The 12914-nt window shown below is 38.3% G+C and overlaps 1 protein-coding gene across 1 annotated transcript in view; it reads left to right on the plus strand.

Annotated features, from left to right (window-relative positions):
• Positions 1–12914, plus strand: part of farsb (phenylalanyl-tRNA synthetase subunit beta) — a 21942-nt gene continuing 9028 nt past the window's right edge. Inside the window, exons 1-16 of the mRNA XM_003456950.4 lie at positions 1–125; positions 3156–3211; positions 3376–3530; positions 4053–4125; positions 4247–4362; positions 8257–8407; positions 8492–8600; positions 8824–8894; positions 8982–9043; positions 9412–9463; positions 9565–9626; positions 11230–11437; positions 11554–11634; positions 11775–11867; positions 12356–12473; positions 12747–12899. Coding sequence (XP_003456998.2) covers positions 68–125; positions 3156–3211; positions 3376–3530; positions 4053–4125; positions 4247–4362; positions 8257–8407; positions 8492–8600; positions 8824–8894; positions 8982–9043; positions 9412–9463; positions 9565–9626; positions 11230–11437; positions 11554–11634; positions 11775–11867; positions 12356–12473; positions 12747–12899 — 1618 coding nt within the window. The 5' untranslated portion in view covers positions 1–67. The remainder of the gene's footprint in view (positions 126–3155; positions 3212–3375; positions 3531–4052; positions 4126–4246; positions 4363–8256; positions 8408–8491; positions 8601–8823; positions 8895–8981; positions 9044–9411; positions 9464–9564; positions 9627–11229; positions 11438–11553; positions 11635–11774; positions 11868–12355; positions 12474–12746; positions 12900–12914) is intronic.

Consider the following 12914-nt stretch of genomic DNA (forward strand, 5'->3'; position numbering starts at 1 on the left):
GCAGACAACTACAACCGGCTAGTGAGGGTCCTTTTTCCCACATAGCTGGTGACGATTAGCAGCAAACATGCCGACTGTCGGAGTTAAACGGGATCTTCTGTTCAAAGCTTTGGGTAGAAGTTACAGTAAGTCATATTTACTGTATTTTCCGGTAACCGGTAATTTGCTCGTCTATTTTCTCTGTTTTTTGTTTCTAAACAACAGAGTTAGGTCAGTACATTGTGAACTCGCTGTCTGATTGTTAGCAATTTAGCAGCTGCTCATGAACTGTATAGCTAATTTTAACTGCCTTCATTTCTAATTTTTTTTAAAGAAAATACCACTTATTTGATGGCGAGTTTATTTATTAATTTGTTTTTTTTGCGATAAGAAAATAGTACTAGTTCATTTTTATCTGCTTGTTGACTGACAGCGTGATTGCATCATTTCCTCCGCTTCCTCCTGTCATTTAAGCCTCTGGGTTTGTTCAGAGTCACTATCCTGTCAGCTTGTTCGTTGCCAAAAGTGTCCACCAACAGATTATATCTGTAATTTTTAAATAATTTTTATGTTTTGTTGCTATTTTTACTGCATAAAGTCTTTAACATCAGTTTTTATCATTTTTTTTCACAATAGTCATTACGTTTGTTTGTACAACGCACATGTTGGAAGACAACCTCAAAAATTACCGTTTCATATATTTGCAGTGCTGCTTGATTTTCTTGTATTGTTAATGGTAAAGTCTGGGACATGTAATCGATTAGATAAACATTGTCATGAATTCCCTCTTACGTTTACTGATTTGCTTCCACCACGATTAAATCACACTTCCTGCACAGCTCTCTCTCAGTGTACTTCATGACCAGTATTTCACATCTCAGTATCTCAAATCTGTTTTCTGCATTATTCGCTTTATTTGTTTATTATTCGCTTATTATGCACAAGTCATGTACAGTGCTGCTGGTTTTTGTTTTTGTTCGACAAGAAAGCATAATTTCTGCTGTTTAATACCGAAGGAATTTAAACTTTTTAAAATTATGCCAAATTTCAAAATGCTTAGATGTTTTATTAGAGACACAGCCAACTTTGCTGTGCTTCACTTCAGCAGCATTGGTTAATGTTCATATGTTGATTCATGGATTTCTTCAGTTTTTGATCTACTGCAGAATTTTTTTGAGGCAGTTATCTGTTATAAAAAGCCAGGCCAGGAAAATCTTCTTTGTGTTTTTCTGTGTTTTATCCTCAGTTACTTTAATACAAAGGCATCTGCTGTGATGCTTACACCTCTGATGAAGTCTCACAAGTGTCAGTACTGATCAGAATTGTAATATTTCTGACTGAGTCAAAATTGAATTGAATCGAATCGAGACCTTGTGAATGGGAATCGAATCGATTATAGAAATCAGTGACGATACTCTGTTCTGGTGAGTAGCCTAGGCCCAACAGAAGTGGAAGTAGGTGTGGGTAATGAGAAAAGATGAAAAGAATGTTTGATGACTTTTTTTTTTTTAAAGGCCTGAGCCATCTGAAGTTCATAGCTAGTGCTCTGACACGGAGCCATCAACCTCTCAGGTTATGTCTAACATTGGTCCGGAGACCGCATCAGATAATGAGCCACATACGATCGACTCCGAGCCAGAGCCCACTGAAAGTAAAAGGGGGAAAGTGTTATACAAAGTATTTCAAAGAGAGTGGCTTGACCAGTTTCCCTGGCTAAGATACAGTAAAGTTGACAACATGATGCACTGCATTTACTGTCGTGAGTGTGGAAGGACCATGGGCGGCAATACTGCATTTGTGACTGGTGCTAATACGTTTTAAATTGAAATGCTGAAAAAGCACAGTGTATCCAGAAAAAACATTATATGTCACGATAAATGCACTGCTCAAGTGTCCCCTCTCCCCGCTGCCTTTCAGCAACAGGCAGCAGCAAACAGGTCATCAGAGGAGGCTGAGAGGATGGTTAAGTTTAACATTACCTACGATATTGCCAAAGAGTGACAAAGCACTTTAAGCACAAGCACTTTTTCAGTAACTTACCATATTTTCCATACTAGAACTCACTGGCTAGAACTCATCATCATGCGCTCAGCCTATTTGGAGATTGTCCCCTCATCTTCTGGAGAGGAAGTTTCTTCATCTTGGGTAGATGTCTTTTCTTCAAGGGCAGAAGACTCCTTGCTGTCCTTGCTCTCTGACCAGATCGTATAGACACTGCTTCAAGCAGTGATGCCCTTCTTGCCATCTTACCAGAAAAAAAAATGATCTGGAAGCTGTTAGGCTTACTTATAGCAGTAGCACTGACTGCACCTGCATAAACTTAAGGACAGATTTACAGTGTTTGGTGTTGTTTGTGCTGCAGCTTTAGCTGTGAACTCTCCAAAATGTCCTGCGATTATTATTATTATTATTATTATTATTATTATTATTGTTATTATTATTTTTTGAGAGTTAATATTTTGGGTATGGTATTTTTTTTTTTTTTTAATGAAAAGTACAAGAGTAAAGGTGCTTTTAGCATTTGCTTCAAAGTTAAGGGAAACTAAAAGCTCAATAACCTGCATCAACATAAATTCACTGCAGCTTATGTTATGTTTAGTGCATCATAATTTCTTTCAGTCTGTCTTGCAAATACATATTTCTGCTGCAATGTCATGCACAAACACAAACTATTATCTGACATCCTCAAGATCAAACCTGTGTCAAAATTGTGTCATACCTTTGGTTCATTGGAGTCTGGTAAGCCATCATATGCCCCTATTGGGAACTAAGAATATTACATGAAATTGCTTGTTTGACTAAAAATGGGTAAATGACGTAATTTAATTTAAAAAAAAACCCATTAAAAACTACAATTTTCATGTGTTGAGCTTAGAATGAAAGCAATTTTACCTAAATTACATGATTTAGTACTGTCAGTAACAAGGAATTAAAAAATGGGTTTAAGTTGGCCAAAAGTGGGCACCATAGAGCCAAGAGGAACAATTGGATGTATAGTGTATATTATTGATATAATTAAGGAGCTGAAGTTGAAAATTAAAAATTAGTGAAAAATTGAAGAAAGTGAAGTGGAGACAAATGGCCAGCATAGAGCCCAGAGGGTTAAATGTGAGCAGGCTGCTGTGACATGTGTCAGTAAATATCTTCTAATCATGTCTGTCTGCCTTTTGTTTTAGCTGATGAGGAGTTTGACGAGCTTTGCTTTGAGTTTGGGCTGGAGCTGGATGAAATTGTAAGTACATGACATCAAATACGAACAGCTCGCTATTTGTGGTTAATAAAGAAATACAGTAATGCTCTGTTATTACGGAGATGTAACTACAGTTCTTTGATTTGTCTACATTTTGTGTCTGAATTCCGGCATGCTGAAGTTCCTCTTCCCCATCTGCTTTACAGACCTCAGAGAAAGAGATAATCAGCAGAGAGCAAGGTGACACTAAGGCCTCAGGAGCATCTGATGTGATCCTGTATAAGATCGATGTACCAGCTAACCGCTATGATCTGCTATGTCTGGAGGGACTGGTTCGTGGACTGCAGGTCTTCAAGAATAAGTGAGTTTCAGAATATGCAAAGCGTCTTCTGTTTCTGCAATTTTTAACAGGCTTAACCTGAAATAAATGATAAGAGATTATTTATAAATCAAGTTTTGTTGCCGTGATTGACCAGGACTTTGTTTTTTTGTTTCTGTGTACCGTATTTTCCGCACTATAAGGCCCACTTAAAATCCTTAATTTTCTCAAAAATCAACAGTGCGCCTTAAAATCCGGTGCACCTTATGTATGATATCTGGTTGTGCTTACTAACCTTGAGCCAATTGTATGTGGTACACGGCGCTCATAAACCTGTAAAAAAATGTTTTAGTACGACTTTGGTAAGCTACGAAGCTGCACTGCTTGATGGATTGTCGGAGCGATTGTCGGAGCATTACGGCTACCGTAGTCAGGAGCCTCGTGGAGTAATCTGGGTCCAAAACTCTGTCCGCTTCAGGTCCCAAAGTCAAACAAACACTGCGGCATCACTGAGAGTTAAAACTGTTCTTCCCGCTAACTGCAGAGATTGTGTTTTTGTTTTAGGCTGGAGGCGCCCCAATATAAACGTGTTAGCCCACTCAGTGGGGAGCCTCAGAAGCTGATCATCACTAAGGAGGTGTGTGGAGCTGTTCACAATGTTAAAATGTTTAACAAGAAAAAACTAGTTTGTAACCTAAAACAAGTATCAGTGCGATTTGCCTGTTGACCCTACGTTTACGGTGTTTCACTCCCCTCAGACGGAAGCAGTGCGACCTCACGCTGTGGCAGCAGTCTTGAGGAACATCACTTTCACACAGGAGCGCTATGACAGTTTCATTGAGCTGCAGGAGAAACTACATCAAAACATTTGCAGGTGAGAGCACACCAACCATCTACTATATATAACATGAATGTGTTTCCTTTAAAAATTTGAGTCTAATGGCTAGCTGCAGCTTTATTTACAATGAAAAGCCCAGCATGATGCTGCCATTACCTCTGACACTTGTTACTATCCTAAGTCACCTAGTTAAGCAACTAAAGACATAATATACTTATTTAAAAGTACTAAGAATCCTTTTGATAAGACCCAGTAATAAATCTTGCAGAACAACACTTATGTTCTGTGATGATAGTTTTACTCTTATGAAACTCACTGCAGAGCCAAAAATCATCAGGGCCTTTGTTGCCTCAGATTGATTTTTCCACATGCCTAAGGATGAGTTTCGTAAGGACTTAATTGTTTACTTTTTATTGATACTACTCCTTATTTTGTGTAAAATTTACTTGATGATTCATCAAGTAAATTTCATGAATGACAAAAAATCCTGGATTCAATTTTTTTTTACTTTGATGCTTTGTTTACAAAACAATACTGTGGCGTTCTGTAGCCTTCATGGCAAGTGGTTCACATACATTTGCCAGTGAAACTACACCTTGAGCAGAAACATATCTAGGAGCATGTGTGTCAATAAAAAGTGTGACAATTTTAAGCCCAAGGAGCCCCCAGTTTTCAAGAAAAAGACCGATAACACAACAACAACAGTGACAAATTTGCTGTCATAATTTAATGTGGAGCTTTTCTGTACACGTACAGCAAAGAGTGAAAAGGCGGTGCTGTTAATGAGATGGTGAGCTGAAATGGATTTATTACTGTAACCACTATTAAACCCCTTTACTGTGGAAAAAGTTGGCGGAAGTCATTCATCAAACCACCTGATTACCAATGTCCAACATGAAGTAAAGCTAATTTTGTAGCTGCTCCCATTTCGTCGCAATTTGTTATATATACAGCAAAACTCGGCAGAAAGCTACAGAAGTTCAAATAAAATATGCAGAGCTGTTAACCTTGTCTGATACCATGTTTCAATCAACAGCTGTTACAGTGATACATGCAGCAAGCAGGAGTGAGGGTACAAGAGTACATTTATTTAAAGGCTTTTGTGACATTTTATTTTTCAGATGTAGACTAATCTAAAATATGAATACCATATTGTAATAATAAAAATGTATTAACCTTTAAAAATAAACTAGGGTTTGTTTTTTTGCATTTCAGTAAAAATATACATAGGCCAGTAAAACTGAGCTACTGACCTATGGCTGAGTTAATTATTCACATTGTTAACATCTACACCATCAAAACAGGAAACATTTCACAGAATACTGATATGCTCTGTTTTCCTCATTGCAGCCACCACATGCTCCTATAAAGGCTTCGAGACACACACAGTTATTCACAAGCACACTTAAATACACAGAGGCACACACAGAGAGAATCTAACTCGGTGTTTCCCAAGCTTTAGGAGCCACGGCACATATTTCACATTAGAAAAATCACATGCCACACCACGAAACAAAAATGTCACAAAAAGCATATTGATAACTCTTCCGGTATACCTGGTGCACGTACCAGGTATACCGGAATTGGCTCAGTTTGTCCCCAATATACCATTTTTGCTTTCTTCTGACCACTACTTCATGCTAGGGCCTTCATCTGGGTCAGAATTTTCTCCAGGACCCAGGTTAGATTGACTACTTTTTCTTTTCAAATATTTATCTATTGCTATTATGTGCTGCGTTCTCACTCACAGCTTGACTATTATGTACTTTCTTCAACCCATTTCATTAGAGCAGAGTAGTTATACTGCCCTCTAGTGGAAGAGAATGTAATTGTTGTGTCTGTTACTCACACCGATCGCTTAGAGTACTAATGAGCTTGAACCAGATAATCTTCCACGACACACCTGATCATTTCTCACGGCACACCTATGTGCTGTGGCACAGTGGTGGGGAAACACTGATCTAACTCATCCAGAAGATAGAAAAAAGCTCACAGTATTGTATCTTGCCTCCCACCAATGTAAGAAAGCCTGATCAGTTAAAAGGTCTGAGTGTTTTTCTTTTGAATATTTACTATTTCTCATTAATAAGACAAAAGCATTTCTTATCCAGTTGCATAATTAATTGATGGAATAATCAATAGAATAACTGATTACTAAAATTACTATTAGCCGCAGCCCTGGTTGTCTCGAACACGCTGCGTGGACATCCACCCAACTGATTTTCAGCCTTTTTGTTGGAGATGAAAATAGAGGCTCCTTTGATGGGTTTTTTCTTTTTTCTTTTCTTTTTAACATGTATTCCTAACCATGTGTTACACTTCACATCACATCAGCTTTTGATTGCAAATGAGAGCAAAATCCTTTCACAATCAGAATATCTGAAAACATTGGTAGTGTTAATAAATTAATAAATGTTACATAAATACCAATTCGGCTCAGATATCAATTTAATGTTAGTTCTTTTTATCCTATTGTGTCCCAGACTCTACTGCCTAGTAGTTATTGAAACAAATTAAAGTGTTGTCTCAGGGCCATTTGTTGTTGTTTAATACTAGAGATGGCACGATATCACTTTTTTATGTCCGATACCAATATCATAAATTTGGATATCTGCCGATACCGATATGAATCCGATTGTGTATTTTATAATCAATAAAACTGTTTTTTAAAATATTTTGCTGCATTTTGTATAAATTCATACTCAAGTATTAAAAAGCAAAACATTAAAGCTATTCTGTTATGCCTGTATGCAAAAAATACACTGCACCCAAAATATTTCGTAGTTCAGCAATACTGATCAATCTAATAAACTTAGACCTACACCATCCTCCCTATTTTAAAGAGTACTTAGGGGAAATATTAAACAACCTAACTAATAGGGTTGCCAACTCCCAGCAAAAAAACAGTCGACGTAATCGACTTTAATTTAAAGCTTGTGTAAAAAAAAAAAAAAAAAATGCACAGAAATCAATTATTTTTGTACAATAATTAAATAGATTCAACATCTTTCTTCAACAGAATTGCAGACTGCACAGATGGTACCTTCCCAAAGGAAAAAGTACTATAGCTTACTAACTATTAGACTTAATATTTACTATATACAATAATGGACTTTATACAGTTTACATCAGATGAAAACTTTGGTTGTAAGATTCAGATAATTATTTATTAAAAGCTAGACATTTTAAATGAAAATAAGAAAGAAAAGTATTTCTTTGTGCCCCCCCTTCTCTGTTAATGCCCCTGGCCCCAAACAAATTTTTGCTAGACCCGCCCCTGCGCAGTTAACAGCTCTCAGCTACGTAAAAGGATCCTGGTGTAGAAAGTAATATTAAATAAATTCTAACAACAGCTTATCAAGCTTTAACGTGCTGCTGTTGTTTATCCGCTCGTTTCCTCTTTCTGGCGCAAAGTGGGCGATAAACCAACAAGAGAGACGGGACTCACGACAGAAAGGCCAATCAGCCAATCATTGATCAGTTTCGTGATTTCAAGTAGCAACAGGAGAGGGAGGGGGAGAGAAGAAGAGGCAGTCGGTCCATATATCGGTTGTTAAGCTTAACGTGAGAATGCTTTACAAACATTCAGAGATGAACTTACACACTTGCTTTACTTCTCTGGGATACCTTTCTCAGAGATGAAATGCCGGTTTGGAAGCACATAGCGAGGCTCCAAATGCTCCACCAGACAGCCGACAGCTCTTGCACACCACAGCCGCTCTATCACGTGACGCATACTGCTCCGATGTGCTAAGGTTGTGAGCTGGGTTACACCATGTCGCAAGTTTTGTGAGGTGCTTTTATGATATTTAATGGATCGGATTACATTTTTAATTTCTCTCCGATATCCGATCCAGTAATTCAGGTCAGTATCGGACTGATACGTAATATCAGATCCATCCCTATTTAATGCCATTTATGTTTGTGCAGAAAGAGGAGCCTGGTGGCGATTGGGACTCATGACCTGGACACCATCTCTGGTCCTTTCACATATACGGCCAAACCTCCAGGAGACATCTCCTTCAAACCACTCAATCAGACCAAAGAGTACACGGCCACCCAGCTCATGAGCCTCTATAAGGTGAGCAGGTGAATGACTCAGTGTGGGTCACACAGACAGTTTGTAGTTTTAGCTAACCCACTGATGTTCTGCTGGTTCCTACAGACGGACAGCCACTTGAGGCATTATCTTCACATTATTGAAGACAAACCTGTGTACCCCGTCATCTACGACAGCAACGGCGTTGTTCTGTCTATGCCTCCTATTATCAACGGTGAGTGCTGTAGCCTCATTCTGCTTTCATTTTCTGCCTCTTGTTTTTATCTTTGTTTTTTGCTTTTTTAACTCAAAAATTTGTGTTAGATGAGATTACACAGTTTACAATTAATATATTTTGTTCATAAATGCCCAGGGTCTGTAGTTAGAGAAGATTAAAATAGGAAAGCAGTAACGCTTCTTGAAATATTTCCAGTAAAATGAAGTGCTGTTTGTTTCAGGGGACCATTCAAAAATCTCCCTGAAGACTAAAAACGTCTTCATTGAGTGCACAGCGACAGACCAGACCAAGGTACAGTTGAGAGAAGAAAACAATAAATCTGTCACTTATCACCACTGTCATGAGAAACTGACTTTAACTTGATCACATTTCCTACAGGCGAAGACTGTGTTGGACATGATGGTGACTATGTTCAGCGAGTATTGTGCTCAGCCTTTCACGTAAGTAACGTCTTTCTGAAATGCTGGCTTTCCTGTTTGCAGGCAGACAATAAATGGGATGTCAGGTCACTTATGCTTGTTCAGGATTGAAGATGGACATGTTGTTGACTGTGCAGTATAGTGTTGTAGAGGTTTACATTAGCAGTGAGTCATATTTTCACTTTTTACCTCTCACACTCTGCTGTGTGATGTGACAGCAGCTGTTTGCCATCAGCTGTCACATGTTTACTGGATATCATTTTAAAAGCCCGTCTACAAGCTGTACTTTATTTCACCGACTTTCTGTCTGTCTGTGTTGTTAAATTCGGCCCAGCTTTGACGTCACTGAATATTACAATGAGTGTGATGTTTTCTTCTTTCTCCCTCAGGGTGGAGGAGGCTGAAGTGGTGTACCCAGATGGCAAGACCTGCATATACCCAGTACTGTATCACCCACAGTTATCCTAAATGTGACACATGTGACACTAATTTCTTGGAAAGGCTCTTAATTCTTGTCTCTTGATTTTTGGTTTACACTTTAGGAGCTGGCTTACAGGAAGGAGAAGCTGTCTAGTAAATTCATTAACCAGAAAGTTGGCATCAAGTAAGTCATTTATGTATCAGTGTAATTATCAAAGTTTGAGATGCATATGGAGCACGTGGATAAAATGCTTTGTTTAAAGAGCCTTTTTTAAAGTTAATAATAAAGCTTAAGAATAAATGTCACGCTTACATGTTTCAGATTAACAAAAATTTATATAAGACAACGATAATCTGAATTTACATTCAGTTTTTGACCTTTACGGCCAATATAGGCCGGTACAGAGAAACAGAAAGAGACTCCTCTTTAAAATTCTCTCTGATTTCTTTTCACACTCGCATGTTTCATATTGTCAGATAAATCTTAATATTAAACAACGATGATCTGAGAAAATGGGGAAACAGTTTTTAAAGTGATGATTTCCTTAAGCGGGAGAAAAAAGCTTTCCAAACCTACCTTGTTAAATCACAGAAATTTAGTTCAATTTCAGTAGTCGCACCGAGGCCCGATTACTGCCAGAACTGTTGATTTAAATGCGTATTCACAGCACTGTATATTTTTAACTGATATATGGAGAGTAGAGTTACCTAAAACTGACCAATAGCTGCTGATTGGTCAGTTTAAGGTAACTCATCTTTGAGCCACTTTCCCAAGTGTAAATAGTGTAGTTTTTAGGTTTAAAAGATTTAATAAAAATTAAAAATTGTCCGACATGTCACTCTGAACGCTAAAATGTTTAATACAGTGAAGCGGTGTTCCTGTAGCCCTTGTCCATTTAGTAAATATGTCTGGTGTACATTTATTACAATGATTTAACTTGGCAGCTTTACATATGTTCACATAAACTAAGTACAGTGTGTTAATCTGAGCTGTATATTCAGTGTGTTTTGTTTTCTTTCTCAGGATAAGTTTGATTTGAATTTTAAAGTAGTTTAATGCCTCAGAAGATCCTAAGATCAGTGTTTGAAGGAGACAGATTTGGAAACTTTTCATGACCAAAGCGCAAATGTAGTACCTCCTTTTCCTGGTATGATAAGTTGGTTAACCCTTGTGGGGCTGACTTCAAAGATCTTATCAGTGATTTATCACATTGTACCAAATTTCAAACATATGTTTAATTCAATTCAATTCAATTCAATTTTATTTATATAGCGCCAAATCACAACAAAAGTCGCCTCAAGGCGCTTTATATTGTACAGTAGATAGCACAATAATAAATACAGAGAAAAACCCAACAATCATATGACCCCCTATGAGCAAGCACTTTGGTGACAGTGGGAAGGAAAAACTCCCTTTTAACAGGAAGAAACCTCCGGCAGAACCAGGCTCAGGGAGGGGCGGCCATCTGCTGCGACCGGTTGGGGTGAAAGAAGGAAAACAGGATGAAAGACATGCTGTGGAAGAGAGACAGAGATTAATAACTATTGATGAACAGATTTTTCCCACTCTGTCAGAGTATAAATCCATGTTGTGCCCAGGGAGAACTGTCTGTAGCCACGTTTTTACTTTCCATTGAAAAGTTTCAGATCAGTTTGTCAGTATATGTTCTTAAAATGATATACTCACAATCTGCATTTGATTCTTGGTACTAAAACATTACATGCTTGGTGTCAGCTGATGTTCAGTAACATGAAAAGGCTCACTTTTGTTTTTCCTCTCCTGACAGTGAATCGACAGAGAAAATTGCTCAGCTGCTGACCAGGATGTGCCTGCTCTCCCAGGCTACCGGTGTCGGTGATGAGATTGAGGTCGAGATCCCACCCACTCGCTCAGACGTCATCCACGCCTGTGATATCATGGAGGATGCCGCCATTGCCTACGGTTTCAACAACATTACCCGCACCACCCCACGCACCTACACTGTAGCCAACCAGGTAGCTGACTTTGCTTGTTTTCTACACATGGTGCATTACTGTAAGCAAATGCTGAGTTAATTAAACAATCAAGTTTGTCTAATCAAGCATGTGCATTCTTATGTATTTGTTCATAGTTCCCACTTAATAAACTGACAGAGCTGCTGAGGCAAGACCTGGCAGCCGCTGGATTTACAGAGGCCCTCAACTTTGCCCTGGTAAAAAAAAAATAAAAAAAATAGTCATATACTTTTGTTTTGGGTTGGGGTGTTTTTTGTTTGTTCTGGGTTTTTTGTTGCTTTTTTTTTTGTCTCCCTTTAAAAAAAATCCTCAAATTTTTCATCTTCTCTTTCTGTAGTGTTCTCAAGAAGATATTGCAGACAAGCTTGGGAAGAAGATCTCAGAGATGAGGGCAGTTCATATCTCCAACCCCAAGACTGCCGAGTTCCAGGTAATATACAGTCAAACAGAGAGACCAAAATATAATGGTGACGTGTTTTGGGCATTAAAAAAAAAAAAGTCACATTTTTATCCTCAAAGTAACTTAAAGAGTAGGTTTATTTGGTTGAGCATTAATTGGTCTTTTTAGGTCACTCTGTGATTGGATATTTACACTGTACAGTAATCTGCAAACAACAGGGTGCAGTGAAATTTGGAAATGTTCAGCATGTCATCTGCAGGTCTTCATTTCACTGTATGTGTAATGTACTCTACAAATGTTTCAACTCCAAATAATGTTTATAGATGCATTTTAAAATTTCTCTCCTTAAGCTTAAAATGAAAAAGGTAAAGACGTTTAATGCAGGGATGATTTTGAGAAGTTGAGAACTAATCAGAAGCACAATGTTGTACTGTTTCCATAAGAGGGCGCCCTCTTCCTCCATAAGGAACCGCAGGCCTGTTTCTAGCTTGACCTGATTATTTTTTTTTCCCCACCAGGTGGCGCGCACCACCTTGCTGCCAGGCCTGTTGAAAACCATAGCAGCCAACAGGAAGATGCCACTTCCCCTCAAACTGTTTGAGATATCAGACGTGGTGCTAAAGGATGAGACCAAAGGTAGGCGTCAGCAAATCTGAAGTGATGGAGACATTTTTATTACATGTAGAGTTGTACAGTTTTAGAAAGGGAAAAACTTTCCTAAACACTACAAATTAGATAAACTTAAAGTGGAATCGTAGTTGAAATTAATAGATTTACTTAAAGAAGGGTCGATGAATGTTTTAATAAACATAAAGGATTAAAAAAAAACCCTAAAATGTGGCATACTGAATTGTGTGTATTAGCTTTACTGTAGAAACTGTTACTTATGTCTCTCATTGTTCCACCCAGATGTTGGGGCGAGAAACAGCCGACGTTTCTGTGCTGTTTACTACAACAAGAGTCCGGGTTTTGAGGTCATCCATGGCCTACTGGACCGAACCATGCAGCTGTTGGAGGTGAAGCCAGCCCGTGGAGAAGGCTACCACATCCAGACTGCAGACGGTAAGAAGCGTGGAG

This window comes from Oreochromis niloticus, linkage group LG14 (assembly GCF_001858045.2).
Source record: "Oreochromis niloticus isolate F11D_XX linkage group LG14, O_niloticus_UMD_NMBU, whole genome shotgun sequence".
Taxonomy (NCBI): Eukaryota; Metazoa; Chordata; class Actinopteri; order Cichliformes; family Cichlidae; genus Oreochromis; species Oreochromis niloticus.